Here is a 20274-nt window from a genome sequence, read left to right on the forward strand (position 1 = left end):
ACTATCTATATTGATTAGAATAATTAAAAGAAACTGTCATCGTAAAGTGTCCGTGAACATTAAACTTATCTATGTCTTTTTTAGGAATTATCCCTGTTTTTTTCAAGTATATTTACCCATGTCGCTCCAAAGTTTTTCTTTTTTTGTTTTGACAAAAGAGTTTTATTATACAAGAATACTTCTTCTTTTTTGACAAAATTATTTAGATAATGCAGTACAGTACTAACTATTTTTGTTAATATATTTAAAAAATTATTTAAAATTGCGGTTCACCGTAGCTGCACATGTCATGAAGGACGTAAGTGCCTATGTCACTCAACAAGTCAAAGAGTACAAGCCTCGTAGTAGTGTCTTAACAATGAAGCTAACTTTCCAACAATAAAAGAAAAACAATAATAACAAGTTTGTTGCTGTGAAATAATATTAAGTATAGGCAGTGGCGGATCCAGAACTTTTCTATGGTGGGGGCTTAAAAATAATGGATATATTTTGACTAAAGAAAAATATTTCAAATTGTTCCAAAATACATAATATAACGACAAAAAAATTTAAAATACAAAAAAGCTTACAATTGTCCTCTACGAGTTTTCATATTTTGAAAATGTTCAATGATTTTTTCATTGTCCACTTCATCAAATATGTCACTCTCTATATATGTAACTAAACAATCATTCAACCACTCATCTCCCATGCGATTGCGTAAACCATTCTTCACAAAATTCATGGCAGAGAAAGATCTTTCAACAGTTGCAGTTGCCACAGGTAAAATCAAAGCTAACCTCACAAGTAAGAATATCATTGGATACACAATATGCTTTTTAGTTTTCACCAACATTTCAGAAAGTTCAGTGATTCCATTTAACTTTGAAAATTTATCATCAGACCGAAGATCTATGATAAAAGTCTCAAGCTGACTATCAAGCACAATAAGCTCCACATGAGAAAATTCTGATGGATAAAACTTAGCCAAATGAATCAACTTCTCCTTATCAAATGCAAAAAATGAATCTCTTGGATTTAAGCTTGCTACACAAAGAAGCAACTCAGTGTTCACCTCGTTAAATCTATTGTTAAGCTCTTGAAGTTGTCTATCAATCACTTCATAAAATAACTCAACTTGAAAACGATGTAGATTTGAATTTTTTTGAGCTTTACGCTTCGATCTTCCTTGTGTAATGAGTGCATCATCCATATTTGGAATGCTAATATTTTGTTTCTCACAAAATAATGATACTTCATTTAGTAAAGTATGCCAACCATTATCTCTCATACCTTGTAACCTGCCTTTGCAAACTCTAACTAATGATATAGCATTTACAATATCTTGATCACTTCTTTGCAATGCTTGAGATAAATCATTAGTAATTCCAAATATATTTTTCATCAAGTGCAAGTTAAAAATAAATTCAAAAGACTGTATACTTTTCAATAAATGACAAGCTTCAATTTGTTGATCTGATGATGAGCCATTTTCCTCAACAAATTCGAGGACATCAATTACTGAAGTAAACAAAGAGATCAAGCTAAGTAATGTACCATAATGTGAGCCCCATCTTGTATCTCCAGCACGTTTCAATGTAGCTTCTTGATTAAATCCAGAACCACTAGAAATTTCACCATTCAATAAAGCTTCTTGAACTTTAAGCATTTGACTTTCTCTAAGAATCTCTTGACGTTTACATGAACCTCCAACAATGTTAGATACATTGTTAACCAAACTAAAAAAACAACCAACATCAACTTGCTTCTTGGCAACAGCAACAAGTGCTAATTGAAGTTGGTGAGCAAAACAATGAACATAGAATGCAGAACTATTTTCTTTCAAGATCAAACTTTTCAGTCCATTAAATTCACCTTGCATATTACTAGCCCCATCATAACCTTGTCCACGCACTCTTGACAAACTTAAATTATGTGTTGCAAACAATGACTCCAATGCTAATTTTAAAGATATAGCACTTGTATTTGCAACATGAACAAGACCAAGAAACCGCTCAATGACACTTCCTTTTTTATCAACATAACGCAAAACAACAGACATTTGTTCCTTAGTTGATGTATCTCGAGATTCATCAATTAAAATGGAAAAGAAATCATCTCTAACACTATCAACAATAACTTTGGTGGTCTCACAAGCTGCAGCTGTCACAATGTCCTTTTGAATTGAAGGTGACATTAATTTAAGATTCCCACGAGCATTTTTTAGAATCATATCAAACTCTTTATCATGTATTGAAACTAAATGAATAAGCTCAAGAAAATTACCTTTATTTTTTGAATTAATTGACTCGTCGTGTCCACGAAATGCCAATCCTTGCTTCAATAGGTATCGAATACAATCAATTACTGAAGTCAAATGAATCCTATATTCTCTTTTCATCAAGTCTGATTGTTTACTGATAGCAACTTCAATATGTTGTTTTTGATTCATTAAGGCCTCACAACTTCTCCAAGCTTGATTGTGAGCACTGTTAAAATTTCCAACATGTATATCCAACCTTTCCTTTTTCTTCCAATTTGAAAAACCGTCAATCGAAAAAGCATCACTACTTTTTTGTTCTCCAATATCAGATCTCATGAGATAACAACATAAACAAAATACAGCATCTTTTGAGACACTATATTCTAACCAATTTCCAAATTCCAAAAACCAATCAGGATTAAACTTCCTAAAAAGAGGTCCAATTTTTCTTTTTGGAAAATCATGATCTCTAGGCTGACAAGGTCCTTTTTGCAAATAAGCTCTTCGAATGTTATCTCGGTCATTTGGATGATAACATGAAATTTGTTTCCTCTCTCCTGGATCAGCTGGAAGATTGTTCAAATCAACTTCTAAAAATCTCTTTTCCCCACCAATAATTGACCTTAAAGGTGTTGATAACTTTCTACTTTCAACATTTTCTGGAGACTCTGATGTAAATTTCCTTTTAAAATATCTCTCCATTTCTAGCACACTAAAAAAATATAGAAATTTATATCAAAAAGTGAAAAAGAACATACATTTATCTTAATTCAAATACTCTTTGTTGTTCTTATAATAAACACCTAATAAAAAAACTATTTCTATAATTTTACAATGTTATGTTAAACATAAATAAATGGCAAAAATAAATTTATTAAAGAAAAAACATACCTCTATATATCAGTTGCAAATGCCTTAATTAGACAAAGTCACAAAACTAAATTGGTGTTGAATTTGAACTCTTGAATGAAATAATGGAAAAGGAAGAAACAAAAAAGTGTTATGTCAAAATGTGAGAGTAAACCGTGAGAATTGTGAGAGAGTGTGAATAAAGTTAAGAGAGAGAATGAGTGGAGATTGTAATTGAATTTGAAAAGTTAAAACAATTTAAAAAAATAGAAATAGTAAATGGTAATAATTAAGAAAAAGAATTTGAAGAGTTAAAGTAGGATTGGGTAGTTACAAAGTACACGTTAATTGAATTTGAAAAATTAAAACAATTAAAAAAATAAAAATAATAAATGGTAATAATTAAGAGAAAGAATTTGAAGAGTTAAAGTAGGATCTGGTAGTTACATAGTACACGTTAGTGAGTTTGTTGGAGTTATATGGGGGCTGAATAAATAATTAATACTAATTATTAAATGAAATTTTTTTTCTTTGTGGGGTCATGAGCCCCCACTCTCATCCATGTGTATCCGCCCCTGAGTATAGGGTATTAGGATGATTCACTTTTTTTTTTTTTGGTAACAATTAGGATGATTCACTTTGAATAACGAGAAATTGATACATAATTTAAAAGGATCAGTTTTGATTGATTTTATTAGATACTTTATATCAACATGAGTCGAAGACAAAATCAAACTAATTTAATTAATTTGGATTGGATCGGGGAATCAATCTAGTTATTGATTTGGTTTTTAAATTCCTATATGATTTGGTTCTTAAATTCTTAGAGCATCTTTAATAGTGAATTTTAAGAAATTAAATTAAATCAATTAAGTTGGACTTCAATAATAAAAGAGCTCGGTAAAGAACTACACTTAGAAAATACCGAATTTGATTCTTGATGGAAAGAGCTGTAAAGCCAAAAAAAAGTTATTTTTTTGGAATCGTATGTGTTTAAGATAAGTGTTTTAAAAATCGGACCGAACCGGCCGATCAGACCAGTCAGACTGGGAATCGGATAGGTCACTGGTCTGGTCTGATTGTTGGACCAAATATGCTATTGAACCGGTGAGAACCGGCCAAAACCGGTAAACCGACGGTTTTAAAAAACACGTGGTTCAAATGCACTCTTTTTTTCAGGTAGTGAAAACATATGTACCTCGTACTATTTTCTCACGTAAACTAATTTTAATCTTATATTATAATATTTAGAGGCTTCTGATAGTTTTTGATGAAACATTATTAGAAGAACCAAAAATTGAATCTTCAGAGTCTAAGTCTTCAGAGTCTTCAGAACTTGTTCATCCAAAACCTTGTTTTCAGAGTCTTCAGCACTTGGTCTTCGGAATCCTTGTCTTCAGGATATTCATAACTTGTTCTTCCAGAACCTTGTCTTTAGAATCTTCAGAACTTGGACAACATAATATTTGTATTCAGAATCTTCAGAACTTGTTCTTTCAGAACCTTGTATTCAGAATCTTCAGAACTGGGACAACAGAAACTTATGTATAAAGATTCTTCAGAAGCTCTAACACAAGAGTCACGAACAGAAGCTCTATCACTAACGTTCATCATAACCATTATTATAGAAGCATTCTAGAATTTGACTGAGTCTTTGTAAACCCCGTTGATTTCTTCTAGAGTCAGAGTGTGTTGAGTTCAAAATCTAATGAAGTCACACACCTTTTCTTCAAAGTCAGAACCTATTAACAAAAGCTACACACTAGACAAAAACTGTTAGAGTACTAAATTATTCTCTAAGATATTATATAATGTTATCATCAAAACATAAGGCCAGATGCAGAACCAAATATCGTCCTTACATGAAATTCCTGATGTTTATCCAAAATCTCAAATAAAGAATAAGTTAAATCAGAATGAGATACGTCAGAAAATACCTCTTCTACATCTAAGTCATATCTGGTTCAACTTCTGGTTCGATCTTCTCATCAGATCCTTTAATGTTGGCCATTAATGCACATCAACTTACTATTCTTCGGAGTCATCTTCTAAAGAGTCAGAATCATCCCATGTTGCCATAAGCCTTTTCTTCTTGCCTTTGAAGATGTTTTTTGGCTTCTCCTTCTGGAGCTTGGGGCACTCATTCTTGAAATGGCATGGCTCTTTGTCTCATAGCAAGTAACATCTTTGATGATACTCGACTTCTTTAGTCCAGATGTAGACTCAAAGCGGCCACTTGTACTTCTTGCTCCTTTGAACTTATTGCCTTGCTTCCTCTTCTAGAGTTGGTTGAACCTTATAGAAATAAATGATATCTCATTTTCATCTTCATCAGAATCTTCTGATTATTTCTCCTCTTTAGCTTGAAAAGATTTAGTCTTCTTAGACTTTCTGCCACACTTTAGAGCAATAGATTTTCCTCTCTTCCAAGGTTTATCTTGCTTCAGCTCTATTTCATGACTTCTTAAAGAACTAGTAAGTTCTTCAAGAGAAATGTTGTTCAGATCTTTGGCAAGTTTGAGTGCAGTTACCATCAGCCTTCATCTGGTTGGCAAGATTTTGATAATATTCTTCACGTGATCTGAAGTAGAACACCCTTTGTTAAAAACCTTTAATCGTAATACAAGAGTTTGTAACCTTGAGAATATGTTATCGATAGTTTCATCGTCTTCCATCTTGAAGGCTTCATACTTCTGAATCAAGGCAAGCACCTTGTTCTTCTTTACTTGAGTGTTACCCTCACGAGTCATTTTCAAAGAATCAAATATAGACTTAGCAAAATCTCTGTTTGTTATATTTTCATACTCATTATAAGAAATTGCATTCAACAGAATGGTTATTGCTTTATGATGATTCTTATACTCTTTCTTTTGTTGATCGTTCATCATTCTTTCAATAATGTTTCCACTTGCATCAACATGATCTTCTTAGCCATCAACTACCATATCTCATAGATCAACATCATAAGCACGAAAGAAACTTTATATTATGTCCTTCTAGTAATCACATCTTTATCCATCAAAGATCGGAGGTTTGGCGTCATAATGATCTTTTTCATTGATAACTGGTGGCGGTGATGGTGGAATGGCTATAGTGTTCCATAGAAAAATTATGGATCTTTATCTCATACGGTTAAGTGTTTGAAAAAAATCAATACTAGAACTAGAGCTCTGATGGCAATTGAAGGTGCATGAAACACAAGAAATAAAGGGTTTGAATTGGGTTTCAAGGTTTAAAATCAAAGTCCTCCTAAGTCAAAAACAAAGAACACAAGAACAAAAATAAATGACACAATTATTTTTATCCTGGTTCACTGTTAAAGATGTTAATCCAGTGCATCCACCAAGGTGGTTTTGCCTTTTCAATAATGACTTAATCCACAATAACCGAAATAATTACATACACCACAACAAAGACCAACTATCAATGTTGGAAACCACAAAGACTACCCGTCAATGTGTTCTTGAAAAATCTGACTATACCCTAGTCTCTCAAGGAACTATCAACTTAAAAGTTGAATGCAAAGGTTATGTTTACAGAGATACTTCTTGAAAGTAGATTACACAAATTTTAATACAACCAAATAACACAAAAGTATTAAGCAAGTTTATGAACAAAAGCTCACTTGCTGCAAGCTAATGAACAAAAGTTCACTTGCTTACAAAACTATACAAAGAATAAATCAGAGAAAATTATGCAGCGTTTTAGCGTAAGTTTTGTATTTTGATTATTTTTTGCACCATTTTCTTCAATCTTTTAAGTCTTCCTTTTATAGCAAAAAAGAAATTCGGTGAAGGGTAGAATAAAAATACTTAATTCCAGCTGTTTTGCCCATAAATAACGGTTAATGAGGGGGGGGGGGGGTCGACAACATAGTACCATAAAATAGTCCTTGTGCCACCCTATCTGGGTAGTGGAAACATATGTACCTCATATTATTTCCTCACGTAAACCAATTTTAATCTTATCTTCTAATCTTCAAAGGCTTCTGATAGTTGATGATGAAGCATGTTTAGAAGGACGAAAACTTGAATCTTCAGAACCTAAGTTTTCAGAGTCTTGAGAACTTGTTCATCTAGAACCTTGTCTTCAGAGTCTTTCAACACTTGGTCTTCATAATCTCTGTCTTCAATATCCCTGTCTTCAGAATCTTCAGAACTTGTTCTTCTAGAACCTTGTATTCGGAATCTTCAGAACTTAGACAATAAAATCTCAGAGCTAAAGGAGTCTATAGAAGCTCTTCCACAAAAGTCGCGATCAAAAAGTTCTATCACTAACGTTCATCATAATTGTTGTTATATAAGCATTAAAGAACTTGACTGGGTCTGTAAACACCACTGGTTTCTTGTAAAGTCAAAGTGTTTTTATTCCAGAACCTGATGACGTCACACGTCTTTTCTTTAGAGTTAGAACTTGTTATCAATAGCTACGCACTAGACTAAAATCATTAGAGTACTAAATTATTCTCTAAGGTATCATGTAATGTTATCATCAAAACATAAGGCCAGATGCAAAACCAAATCTTATTCTTACAATCATCGATTAAATAATACAGTAAAACCCGTAACACCGATTAGACGTAAGCGGTATTAATGAGTGATACATGATTATATTGATTAATAACAAGTTCACATGCTAGATTATTTAAATATATACGAAATAGATTAATGAAATCTAATCTTGACATGTTCTCTTTAACCATTAAATTCTCAATCTTTTAATGTTTTTACATAATTTTCATGCAATTGATACACTTCATAACCAAAACCCTTTCAAACCTTAACTTAAAATCAAAGTAATTATGGAATGACGGTGATATTGCTCTAATCCATGTGGAGACGATATAAAATATTTTACCCACTTAATTAAAATTTCATCAGAGCTTCAATGAGAAATTGTGTGAAAAGGTGAAGGAGTTAAGGTTGAATCCCTTTAATGGGGTTGGGAAATTAGGAATGACCTAGAGTTTCATAGGTTTCCCATCACACATAAAAAAAGGCTATTCACGTTTCTGACACACGTGAGAGATTAAATCCAATTTGGTGTCTTAAGACTAAGTCATCATTGATAGCATTAATACTTCGCACGATTTTCCCTTAGGTGACATTTAGGGAGCTTCACCAACTGACGTAGGATTCACATCTTTGACACTTGGAGATGTATTCCAACCTCATACAAGAGGGACTCGTTTCATACAAGAGGGATTAGTCTAATAGGGACTCACCTCGTACAAAAGGAAATTTCCTCATGCAATATGGGTTCATCAAGATCAGGGGAGGAAAAATGAGATTAAGTCATTTTGTCCTTTCCAAGCTCTCGTGCTTGAGGGACTATGTATTGATACATTTCTGAAGGGCCTACAAGGAGAAATGTGGAAGTAAAATGATGGAACACCTTGCCTACAACTCCTTCTTGATCGTCCATATTTTAGATCAATCGCATATTCATTAGATATGACGCCCCTTCCTCAAATATGTCACCCATTTCCGGTATAACTCATTCGAAGCGGGAAGACGTGGAAAGTGACGTCTCCTTAGTCCACAACGGTTTGGAAAAAGTCATAGGAAATTAACCATACTCTCATGAACAATATTGGATTAACTATGTGTTCCCACGTTCTCTAAGGAGTGGTTGTTACTACCTAGACGCATGTGATCCAAGACCAAAAGCTCCTATAAATACCTCAACCTAGAGGTTGAGATGGAGGATCTTTGATTAATACAAATACTAGATACACATAGCTTCTCAGCTCCCTATGTGAGCTAGATCCAAGCCCTACAACAAACTCTAAAGCTTCTGACAACCCTTAATCACTAGGGGTTGTCATGTACTATACTTTTTACAAGTTCAATAATGATAGGTGGTGGTGGCGGCATGCTAAGGATGATATTCATTTAATAGACACAGATTATTCATCCCTTCTCGAGCTTGATTTTCGTAGTGTTTTCCACTTAATCATGTTGACTTAGTTCTTTCTCGCGTTTGAAATAATTAGGCTCCTTCCACGGTGGTTGTGTTTTTTTTACAACTCATTCAAGATAAAGTTCCTAACAGAGAGAACTTGCTCAAATGAAGGATTCTAGTGAATCTGGAGGGTGTTTTTTATCCTATGTGCATGGGATGTTCGTGTCAGCCTCTTATATATTTGCAACTTGTGAGGTGTGACGTTTGTCTAATTTAACGTCTTTAGATGATTGAGAATGGTGTTTAATTCTTCATATGAATCACTTGTTTATATTTAATATGTTTATTCTATTGGGAGATTGTGAAGGATTAAGGGTGACATCTTTGTAATTCGGAAGACAAATGTGTAGTCAATATGAAAATCCTATAATGATTGTGTTTTCAGGTACGCCTATTACTCAAAAAGACTTGGAAGAAAATCTTTCTAACTTAAAAATAGTATCTCGGTAAGTATGTGATTAACTCATATATTTTCTTCTATGCTTGGCTTATAAACCGTGTTCTCTAGTTGAAGCAATAGCAGTTTGATTGTTTTTATCTTGTGGTAAAATATTCTTGGTGTTTTCTATGGAAGAATTTTTTTCCTATTAATGGCGATTCATTTTGTGTGAGATCTAATTTTTGTAGATCTTCTTTGGTGTTGTGTTTTTTGTTTTGTCTATATGTTTTATTAGGCCAGATGCTTTACATCTTTGCTTGATTTGAGACTTTGTTATCGTTTGTGTTCATGTTATTTGCTTTTTCTTTTCATCTTATTAGACATGACAACGAGGCGGGTCGGGGACGGTTTTTACCTCCCCAAACCCAAATCCCCACACAATCTCCGTTCCTCGCCTCAAACCTAATCAGAGATGAGTAATTAAAACCCATACCCGTCCCAAACGGGCTCGGATATCCCCGCCCCGCCACCATCCATTTAATAAAATCAATTTTTTAATACAAATATTTATTTTTTTCAAAAATCAAATTATATTATAAATAATAAAATAAAAAAATCTCAAAAAATTTCATACATACATTTCAAATATTTTAAATAATAAATACAAATCATATTATCAAAACATTAGTCACATATTTAATGATATAAAGTATCAAATATAAATAATAATGTACATAATGAAATAAACGGGGCGGGTTCGGGGACGGGTTCAGGTGGGTACTAGTATCCCCATTACCTGACCCAACCTCATATTTTATAATCGGGGAAAACCCGAACCCGAACCCAAATCCAATCAAAGTGGATTTTCCCCGTTAACTTCGAGGCGGGTTCGGTCGGATACCCGCAGGTATGAATTTTGTTGCCATGTCTACATCTTATGCATGTCTTGATTCGCTTCCTATTATTGCGTGGACTTTTAACAACCCTTATATATTATATATCTATTTTTTATTAAATAAACATAAAATATTTAGATTATAATATTGTATAATACATAATATCTTTGATATATCAAACAGGACAAATTGGTCGAACATAAAATTTATTGTTTTATTATATCACACACACATATATCTAACAATACAATTAATTAATAAAAGAATTTACAGTAGAGAAAAGCTATAAAGCTTGTCGTTTATTATTGAATAAATTAACATTTATAATTCTACTTTATTTGTTTTATATATATATATATATATATATATATATATATATATATATATATATATATATATATATATATATATATATATATATATATATATATATATATATATATATATATATATATATATATATATATATATATATATATTAAACTTTTTTCTCTTCTTATATATATTTTAAAATTTTAATTGTATTAATTGTTTTTTCTAAATATATTTTTAACTTTTAATTTTGTTAACAATTTATAATAAATATTATAATAACAAATTAAATTAATTCCCACTATTAAAATTAAATTTATAAATAAAAAAGAAGTTATTATACATGCAAGTAAGTTTTTTTTTTTTAGAATCGATTATCGGAAATTCAAAAATTGAAAGCACTTGCTTTTGAATTTGTAAAGACTAAATTTAAATAGAAAAAAAAAAACTTACAAAAGTCATATATATTATAGAAACTAAAATTATGCATAAACATATATTGTCTGTCAGAGCAAGTATTCTATGAGTTTAGACATAGTTTATATTAAAAAAACAAAAATTTAGAATGAGTTTATAATGGTTTCTGAAATAAGTATAAATAAATGAAGTTAATATTTTATGATTGTGTCTAAACTATTTATGTTTAGTATCGTGATTCGTGACCATACAAAATTTATTTTGTTTCTCAACCTAGCCTCTATACATTCAAATAGTACTATGTTAAAATACATTATCCATAAACTCTTTGTATATTTTAGGGCAAATTGACAAACTATTTTCAAAATTCATAACTAGTGTGTTTTGATCACTAAAATTTTACATGGTAGGACCGTTAAAAATTGTATAATATAAACTAGTAAGAGACCCGTCCTCCCGCACGGGTAATTGAATTATGATATTGTGTAAATAATTAAAAAAAATGTAATAATTTAGAATCTTCAAATAATAATCCTGAAATAAAAATAAAAAACAAAATATTTGTTAATGTGATAACACATAAATGGGTCTTAATGTCATAACACTTAGATATTATCAAATGCAAATATAAAATTTTAGATATAAATACAAAATTTGAGATAAATATATTTTTAATATTATTAAATTAAAAAAATACATTTAACTATCATGCAATTGATATGGTATGAAATTATTTAAATACAAATAAATTCGAAATGAATTACTTAATTATTAAATAATTACACCCAAAAAATTGACCTATAAGATGGAAAAAATTATTAATTAAATACTTAAATGTTATGTTGATAGTGACCCGTAAAATACAGCCTAATAAAATATAAATTTATTTAATATTGTATAAAATATATTTAGATACACATGTAAATTTAAAATAAGTTATTTAATTATAAAATATAAAATTATCGTAAAATTAAATTATATTAATTAAAAGTTTAACATTTGAATATAAGTATTTTGTCTATCAAATAAATATAATTATTAACTAAAAAAATATTCATCATCAAGAGTAATTTTTACGCATACTTTTTTGTTTGGATCTAATTGGTTATGACTGGTGCATCTGTACGGGTAAGTTTATTTGTTGCGATATAAAATATATTTAGATACTAAATTTGAAATAAATTACTTAATTTTAAGTTAAACAATAATCATGAGTTCAATTGAATTAAATAACCATACAAAAAAAAAATTTGACATTTAAAAATTAGAATTTTGTTTCTTAAATAAAGATATTTGTTGACTAAAATAAAATAAATATCGTATTTATAATTTTCCGTGAAATGACTCGTGCATATGTTTATAATATTCCGTAAAATGTCTCAGATGTCCACACAAGATAGCTAATTTATATCTTAAATCGTTAGTTTTCAAATCAATATCCACACAAGATAATTAATTTATATCTTAAATCGTTAGTTTTTAAATCAATATCATTTTATTATAATTTATCCTACGAAGTTTTGTGAATGTCTAAGTGTTTAAAACTATCTTGAGTGACTGTACTAATATTTACAAAATTATACTCAACTACTTTTAACTAATATAAGTTAAATTCTAAATCCAATGTGATGAGATATTCACTGATAGAATAATTTTTCGTTTTGGTTTTTTCTCATAAAAAAGAATCATTTCTATTTGTTATACTTAAAAAAAACCAGATAAAATATAAATGAGTTAATTTCGTTCGAAGTGAAGTACTATGGAATAACAAAGAATAATTATCTTAACTTCTAAAGAAAAACCTCAACATTACTAATAAACTGAATGTTTTTTATAATAAAGCATTTGAATAATAAATTTTCCATCACAATTATTAGTGGCCATACTATTTTTTGAATAATAAATTGAAGTATTTGTCCAAATGATTAAATGAACATACCACACTAACTCTTAAATTTTACTTTACATTAGATTAGTCCAAATGATGAAGAATTATTCCACATATATAAAGATTTTCAACTGATGCACATGAATTTGTTAAGAAATTCAACCTTTCTTTTTACCCTTTCTTTTTTGAAGGAGCTAATTAGTACCTGCTATTTAAACATGAATTTCCCCCTGCTATGCAACTTTGTCACAAACAGTGGTGAATTTGTTCAAATACCAATATGATGTAGCACCGTTAGAGCCGCGGTTTAACAATACTGATGTAATAAGAAATGGCATGATACTTATTAAAACCTAGTAAGCTATTAGAAACTGATACACACTAAATATACATGTGCAACACTACACAAACAAATATAGATTTACAATACAAAAGCACCTGTCAAATAACAGAAAATAGGAACATCATAAAATATTTTAAAGTTTAAATAAATTGTAATTAGTGGTTACAGATACATGAATATCCATCAACATGCAGATATATTTAGTACAATGTTGTCAATGGAAAATCACATAAAATCCTAGTTTTGCTCATTCTGCTATGCAACTGTCAAAAACAATTGTGAATTGCATCTAATACTGATATGATGTAGAACCATTAGAGACACAATTTAACAATATTGGTATAATAAGAAAAGTAAGTAAAATAGAAGCATGTGACTCATCAATGCTAGGGAGTATGTCCTGCAATTCTGCATTAGGGAAAATTAAATTTTAGTTTCATACGACGGTAAATAATCAGCCAAAAGACAAGCACTACATTATATAAATAGTGGGAAGCAATGGCTAGTAAATATATGAAGTGAGTGTATTATCTTACTCTTGGTTTAGGGAGCACCATTAACACCCCATATATTAGCAGCAATGCCTAGTAAATATATGAAGTAAGTGAGTGTATTATCTTACTCTTGGTTTGAAGAGCACCATTAACAACCCGTGTATTAGCAGCAATGCCTAGTAAATATATGAAGTGTGTATTATCTTACCTTTGGTTTGAGGAGCACCACTAACAACCCATGTATTAGCGGCAATGGATGTTTGAATTGAAAAGAAAACAATCCAAAATAATAGTTATCAAAATCTGAAAGCAACATACATAAAATAAGCTGTTCATCAGAAATATAAATGCATTATCAAGAAATGGACTTTTTTATATCTTAGATTTTCAACAATAATCAATGTAGAAGAGATGTAAAATATGTAGGATCTTAATTCTTAAGAGGTGTTATATACTCACAGTTTGAAGAAAACTATAAAACAAACTCTGCAAATGCTTGTTGTGTCATGAACATAAATTGATTTATGAATGCATACACTAAATTTGGCCACAGATTTTTGAGAAAAATTGTGTGTATGAAACCAGGGTCACGCCAACCAACCGTTTGGGCATGTGAACCTGCAAAGTGGAAGTAAGAAACAGACCAGATTATGCAGTGCCGATACAAAAGAGTCCACTCTAAGTTTCTATTGAAAGAGAACCGTTTTGGAAATGATAAAAAAACAGCAATACAGAATTCTAACTTTTTAACATATAGCAAATACATGATTAGCATTTCAAATTAGATTCCAAGGGGCACAATCAAGAAATAGGTTATGTTAAAATACCATGTGATACAATAAAAATACCACACATGCTATAGCCGGACATATTAATAATCTAATGTAATGCCCTGCTAAGTAGATTAAATAAACCATACCACACATGCTATTACGATCAAATGTCAATGTTCCAGCAGGACTTTGCCCGTGTGTTTTTCCCTCAGAACCCCATTCAACAAAAGTTGTAGCTTCAGTTATACCATATCCACTTGTCCACATAACTGTCATCTGCAAAAGACAATAACAACAATCCCTCACAAATGTGGAATACCAATATGCAATAAAACATTTAAATTGAAATAGAGGAGTGCATTGATCTTCCAAAAAGTTTAATAAATGGAACATAATGAAATGCATACAACTTGTGCACAAGCCTATTTCTGGAACATGCTAGATGTAAACTTGACCGTGAATTTTGGATGGTATATAAGACTGTCAAGAATGAAAGTGCGTGCACGGATAAAGCTTCATTCTCAAACTTCAATCCTTTCTCCAACATGATTTTGAGCTCGAACCTTCATAAAGTGTGGACCAATGTAAAAGTATATTTGGAAGTTCCTCTAGCATAACCATTGCTTACTCTGCAGGTATAAAAGAAGTACAATTTTAGGCAAGAAACTAAAATATAGTGCTAAATATAATAGGCTAGCTCATACAAACCTTCATAGTTCTGTAATAAATGCTTGCTTTCCTTCATGTTTCATCTCCACCAATTCCTTTGCATAATCAGAAACCTGAAATATTAGAGAATACAAGTTTCTATCACAATGATGTAGATAAATGGAAAAAGGCTTATTATGCAATTGCAGATTAGACAAAGTAGAAAAAAGAACTCACCTTCAGAGTTACGAATCAACTTTGAGACAACATCCACCCTCATGTTTTCAAGAACGAAGAAACCGATAACTTGTTTTATCAACTGCTCATCCCATGTCTTAGACAACGTCAATAAGTTCGAAGATCTAGAAGGTGAGGGAAACAAAAATTAAGCTATACTTACAAAAATAAATAACATAGAAACGTGAAAGTAAGTATTAATCAAAGAACTACTTTTACAAACAAATGGTCAATAATGCTTCCACTGTTCCACAAAAAAGAATAACCTTGCAGTGAGTTAACTTTTTATAGTTAGACAAGTGATATCTCTACAAAAATATAATTTTTCTCGAATCTGAGGGCCTAGGCAACTCAAGAAATTGTGATTACCTTTTCATGTGTGGTATCAGTGAGATGTATGGACATGACAAAGACATAAGCTATCGATGAACGAAAAACCCCGTCATCGCCAACACCAGCAGATAGAGATGTAGACCGTGTGATGAATAGAAAGGCCATGTGAAATAGTTTCGAAATGCATTATATGTTGAATCCATTTTATGTTGTGTGTATAACAATGAATGAAAACCTTAGATCTTTGTTTGCACATACCTAACTCACTTGGACATGGTACTTGAAAACCTTAGATCCAGATCCAGTTTCTTCACCATCAAACTCAACCATAGAAATCTGCAGTTGTGAGTTTGTTGTAGTCCCAAGTATGTTGTGTGTTAAAATTATCAAAAAACATTCTGCAAAAATCAAAATAGAAAACTGTTTCAAAACCTAATATAAATTCAAAGTTGGAAATTCATATCAGGTGAAATGGAGACCAGGATGTATACTGCTATCCACTGAAAAGATGTATTGCTTAGTTGTTTCTTTCTTCTGAAATCAAAGATTTGTTGCGAGTTGCTTCGTCCTCCTTTTCCCAAATAGTTTCAGCAGCGCTGAAGATGGAGAAAGGGGTGGCTGTGCTAGGGTTTGAAGGGAAAAGGAAAGAGAAAAGAGAAAACGTGTGAGAGAGGGGAGAAAACGTGTGAGAGAGAAGAGAAAACGTGTGAGATGAAAAGTAAACTGAAAGTACAACAGATCATTGAAGTGACCAATGAGAAGAGAACAATTGGCATGAAGCTATTTTTATTTTGTTAATTACTGGAATAACCTTTAGCATGGGAAAAAATATTTGCTTGGAAGGGCGAAAAGGTCAGTTTGGGCAACACTTTAGTATTGGGTAGATAGTTGATTTTGATTCAAGTATAGTAAATTTCAGACATTTTTACATCAAAATGTAAATAAAATAATTTGAGACAATAATTAACTTTAAACAAAGTAGTTCAAACAAGTTATCATGAGTTAATTAGTATGATTATGCAAAAATAAGTAAGAATGGTTTCATTTAAACTTAATCTCATCAATCATATACAATTGTATGATGAAAATTCATTCCTGAAACTTCTATCTCTACCATAGATTATACTATATGGTTAATATTATAATTTGATAGAACAAAAAAATGGAAATGGTAAATTACAATTTAGAAACATTTATCTGCATAAAGTCTTGGTTTTGCTTTTGTAATAAAAGCGAATGTACAACAGTTTACATTTCACAAGACAAAAAAGAAGATTCTTGTTGCACTGTGATGATGCATCAGCTTTCGAGACTAGAATAGGATCTAATAAAGTTGCGGATCATCTTTGGATTTAGTATCCAGCGATGATTGGTGGAGGTGGTGAAGCGTAGGAAGAGCCAAAGTCTGGTGGGAGAATGACATCTTCGTAATCTGGAGGTGGTGCTTGAACTGGAGGAGGAGGGGATTGAGTCGGTGGAGGTGGAGATTGGACTGGTGGTGGAGGTGAGAAAACTGGTGGTGGTGGGGAGTGGACTGGTGGTGGTGGAGACTTTACTGGTGGGGGTGGGGAGTGGACTGGTGGAGGTGGAGAGTTAACTGGTGGTGGTGGAGAGTGAACTGGGGGTGGTGGAGAATGGACTGGTGGGGGAGGAGAGTGGACGGGAGGTGGGGGTGATTTTACTGGTGGAGGTGGAGAGTGGACGGGAGGTGGTGGTGATTTTACTGGTGGAGGTGGGGAGTGGACTGGAGGAGGAGGAGAATGTACTGGTGGAGGTGGAGAGTGGACTGGTGGTGGTGGAGATTTAACGGGAGGTGGTGGGGAATGAACCGGAGGTGGTGGAGAGTGAACTGGAGGAGGAGGTGATTTGACTGGAGGTGGTGGTGAATGAACTGGAGGTGGTGGAGAGTGGACTGGTGGAGGAGGTGAACTGACGGGAGGTGGTGGTGAATGAACCGGAGGTGGTGGAGAGTGAACTGGTGGAGGAGGTGATTTGACAGGAGGTGGTGGAGATTGAACTGGTGGAGGAGGTGACTGAACCGGAGGTGGTGGAGATTGAACTGGTGGTGGTGGGGATTGAACCGGCGGTGGAGATCTTGTTCTTGTTTTGGGTGCTTCATTGTGAGGATCCTCTTCAGGTGGTTCTGCTTTGGGTGTCTCTGGGGTTGGTGTGGGTTCTGGTTCCGGCTTCTCTTTAGATGGGGTAGGTTCTGGTTCCGGCTTTTCTTTCGACGGAGTTGGGGTTGGTTTAGGTTCCGGAGTTGGTTTGGGTTCCGGCTTGGATGGAGTTGGTTCGGGTTCCGGCTTATCATTTGATGGAGTTGGTTTGGGTTGCGGAATTGGTGTTGGAGTCTCACTTGGTTTAGAAGGTGAAGGTGAAGGTGTAGGTTTGGGATCAGGCTTTGAAGGAGAAGGTGTAGGTTGTGGCTCTGGCTTAGGCACAGAAGGTGATGGGTTCTCACTTGGTGTTTGTTTTTGATCACTTCCACTACCATGACCACATTGTGCCTTGCTACAATCAACAGGTTTACTTATAACCACATTACAATCATTTGCTGTCTTCTGTTTAGGCCTCCCAGGTATACAATTATCCTTATCCTCCAACAAAACATCTTTTCCTGGAGGCACACAACCTTCTTCTTCACCATTAAAATAATTTGTAGAGAATGTAAAGTTTACCAAACTAGGCAAAGTACACACACTCTTCGGAACAAAACCGGTTAGTTTATTATCCGCAATAGCCAAAACTTCCACTTTCTGCATTCCCTTCAAAGTCCTTGGCAACACACCAACCAACGTATTTTCACTCACATCAAATACGTATGCTGTTTCAAGCTTTCCAACTTCAGCCGGTAAACAACCGGTAAGGTTGTTGTTGGTTGCAACAAACTCATCCAATGTAGTTTTCATCTCGCCAATGCTCGAAGGAATACAACCGCTGATCTCATTATTGGCAATAACAACAACGGATGCCGGAGAATTTCCAAGATTCTCTGGAATTGTATGTGTAAATCTATTGTCGTTTAAGAATATCGCGTCGAGCGGTTTATTGAAAAGCTCGCCCGGAAGTTCTCCTTCGAAATTATTGAACCTAATATCTATAAATTTTACATCCGGAAGCGGAAGAAGAGGTTGAGGAAACTCTCCAACAAAACGGTTGTTACTAATATCAACCTCATGCAAAAGTACTAACTTGGAAAAACTTTTCGGAATAATCCCACAGAATCTGTTTGTGTTAATGTGAAAGAGAGCAAGATCTGTTAACAAACCAATCTCAGGAGGAATGTAGCCTGCAATGTCTGCATGATTAAGATCAATCCCAGCCACAACTTCGATTTTCGGATCATTAACAGAAGGTGCACAGAAAACTCCCTTGTAGGAACAAACATCAGCACCAACCCAATTCTCGGTCACACCCGTTGGATCAGAATAGATCGCTTTCTTCCACGCTTGAAGCGCTACATAAGCGCGTTTAAGATTGGGATTAGGAAAAGTGAATTCTGTCTTAACAATTTCCGCGTAATTGTCCGGCAAATCGTCGTTTTCTTCTAGGTGTAACATCTGACGACGGGCGATAGAAGATGCTTCGTCATTGGAGATTGCGTGTGAGAGAAAAGATGTCGAAGAAAAGAGGAAGAATAAGAACAAGAAAAAGCAGCCAGAGGCTTGCATTTTGTGACAATGCCACCAGTATACCTCCAAGAGGGAAGTAAATTAGAAAGGGTTATAATTATTTTTGAGAGAGAAAGAAAACTTGTGTTTTAAGCCATTTACGAGAGGCTATGCAAATATTTGTGGATCCACAATGTAACAAGCTTTATACAAAACGTTGGTGACATAAAATTAGAAGGTTTGTTCTTTGTCTCATATTCTCAACCCAACGTTGTCGTGTCTCTATTTTTAGAGGGTGGTTTCAACTATGGTTTTGTTAGGCTTAATTTGGCAATTAAATGTTTTCATTACCTAAATTTGCGATTCATGTAATGCATATTAGAGGTTAATATCTAAGAGGGAAATAGGCCTATGATTATTTGCATTTAGTTTTGGTTTTCTAAATTTGGAAGAGTGTTTCACAAACACTTCTGTTTTCCTATTTTCTCTCTAGTGGTTGTTTGTTTTTCTATATATAACTGAATTTTACGGGAGTGACAAATTTTAGAAATTATTTTGGTCACTTACTAGTAATCTAGTGTTGGTTAAAGAGATATAAATTTGACAACCATTAAAGCAAGATTAAAATGTCTTATTATAGTCTTGAAAAGAAGTGAAAAAGTTTAGTTTGCATGGAATGTATGGATAGGACTTCAACAAATACGTCAATAAATTTCAAATATATGTTGTATCAAAACATAACAAAAATTCAAATATACAATGTACATGATGATAGTCATTCAAAAATTAAAATAAAATAAAAAAATTGACATAATAGTTTTACTAAAATAATCATATTTGGTAATAAATATGTTCTGTTCAAGAACCATAATTATTGATGTTGATTTT

The 20274-nt window shown here is 32.8% G+C and overlaps 2 protein-coding genes and 1 long non-coding RNA gene across 13 annotated transcripts; all 3 read right to left on the reverse strand.

The window, feature by feature from the left end:
- Window positions 1–565: 565 nt before the first annotated feature.
- LOC131657845 (uncharacterized) lies at window positions 566–5979 on the reverse strand. Its single transcript, XM_058927201.1, has 2 exons — window positions 5729–5979; window positions 566–2954 (listed from the first exon to the last, which is right to left on the reverse strand). Exons 1-2 carry the CDS (start codon window positions 5977–5979, stop codon window positions 566–568), a joined length of 2640 nt encoding a protein of 879 aa, XP_058783184.1.
- A 7432-nt stretch (window positions 5980–13411) lies between these two features.
- Window positions 13412–16650, reverse strand: LOC131660903 (uncharacterized). Of its 11 annotated transcripts, XR_009301074.1 has the most exons (9): window positions 16267–16648; window positions 15812–16173; window positions 15443–15567; window positions 15266–15339; window positions 14704–15186; window positions 14244–14402; window positions 13993–14087; window positions 13827–13874; window positions 13412–13698 (listed from the first exon to the last, which is right to left on the reverse strand). It is a non-coding gene; the product is annotated as an uncharacterized LOC131660903 (long non-coding RNA). The 11 variants fall into 11 exon arrangements; XR_009301070.1 differs by having other exon boundaries at window positions 13993–14402; window positions 16267–16649; XR_009301078.1 differs by having other exon boundaries at window positions 13412–14402; window positions 15812–15861; window positions 16034–16173; window positions 16267–16650.
- A 245-nt stretch (window positions 16651–16895) lies between these two features.
- LOC131660904 (pollen-specific leucine-rich repeat extensin-like protein 3) lies at window positions 16896–19572 on the reverse strand. Its single transcript, XM_058930261.1, has one exon. It carries the CDS (start codon window positions 19444–19446, stop codon window positions 17128–17130), a length of 2319 nt encoding a protein of 772 aa, XP_058786244.1. The 5' UTR covers window positions 19447–19572; the 3' UTR covers window positions 16896–17127.
- Window positions 19573–20274: the final 702 nt, after the last annotated feature.

This window comes from Vicia villosa, linkage group LG3 (genome assembly GCF_029867415.1).
Source record: "Vicia villosa cultivar HV-30 ecotype Madison, WI linkage group LG3, Vvil1.0, whole genome shotgun sequence".
Lineage (NCBI taxonomy): Eukaryota > Viridiplantae > Streptophyta > Magnoliopsida > Fabales > Fabaceae > Vicia > Vicia villosa.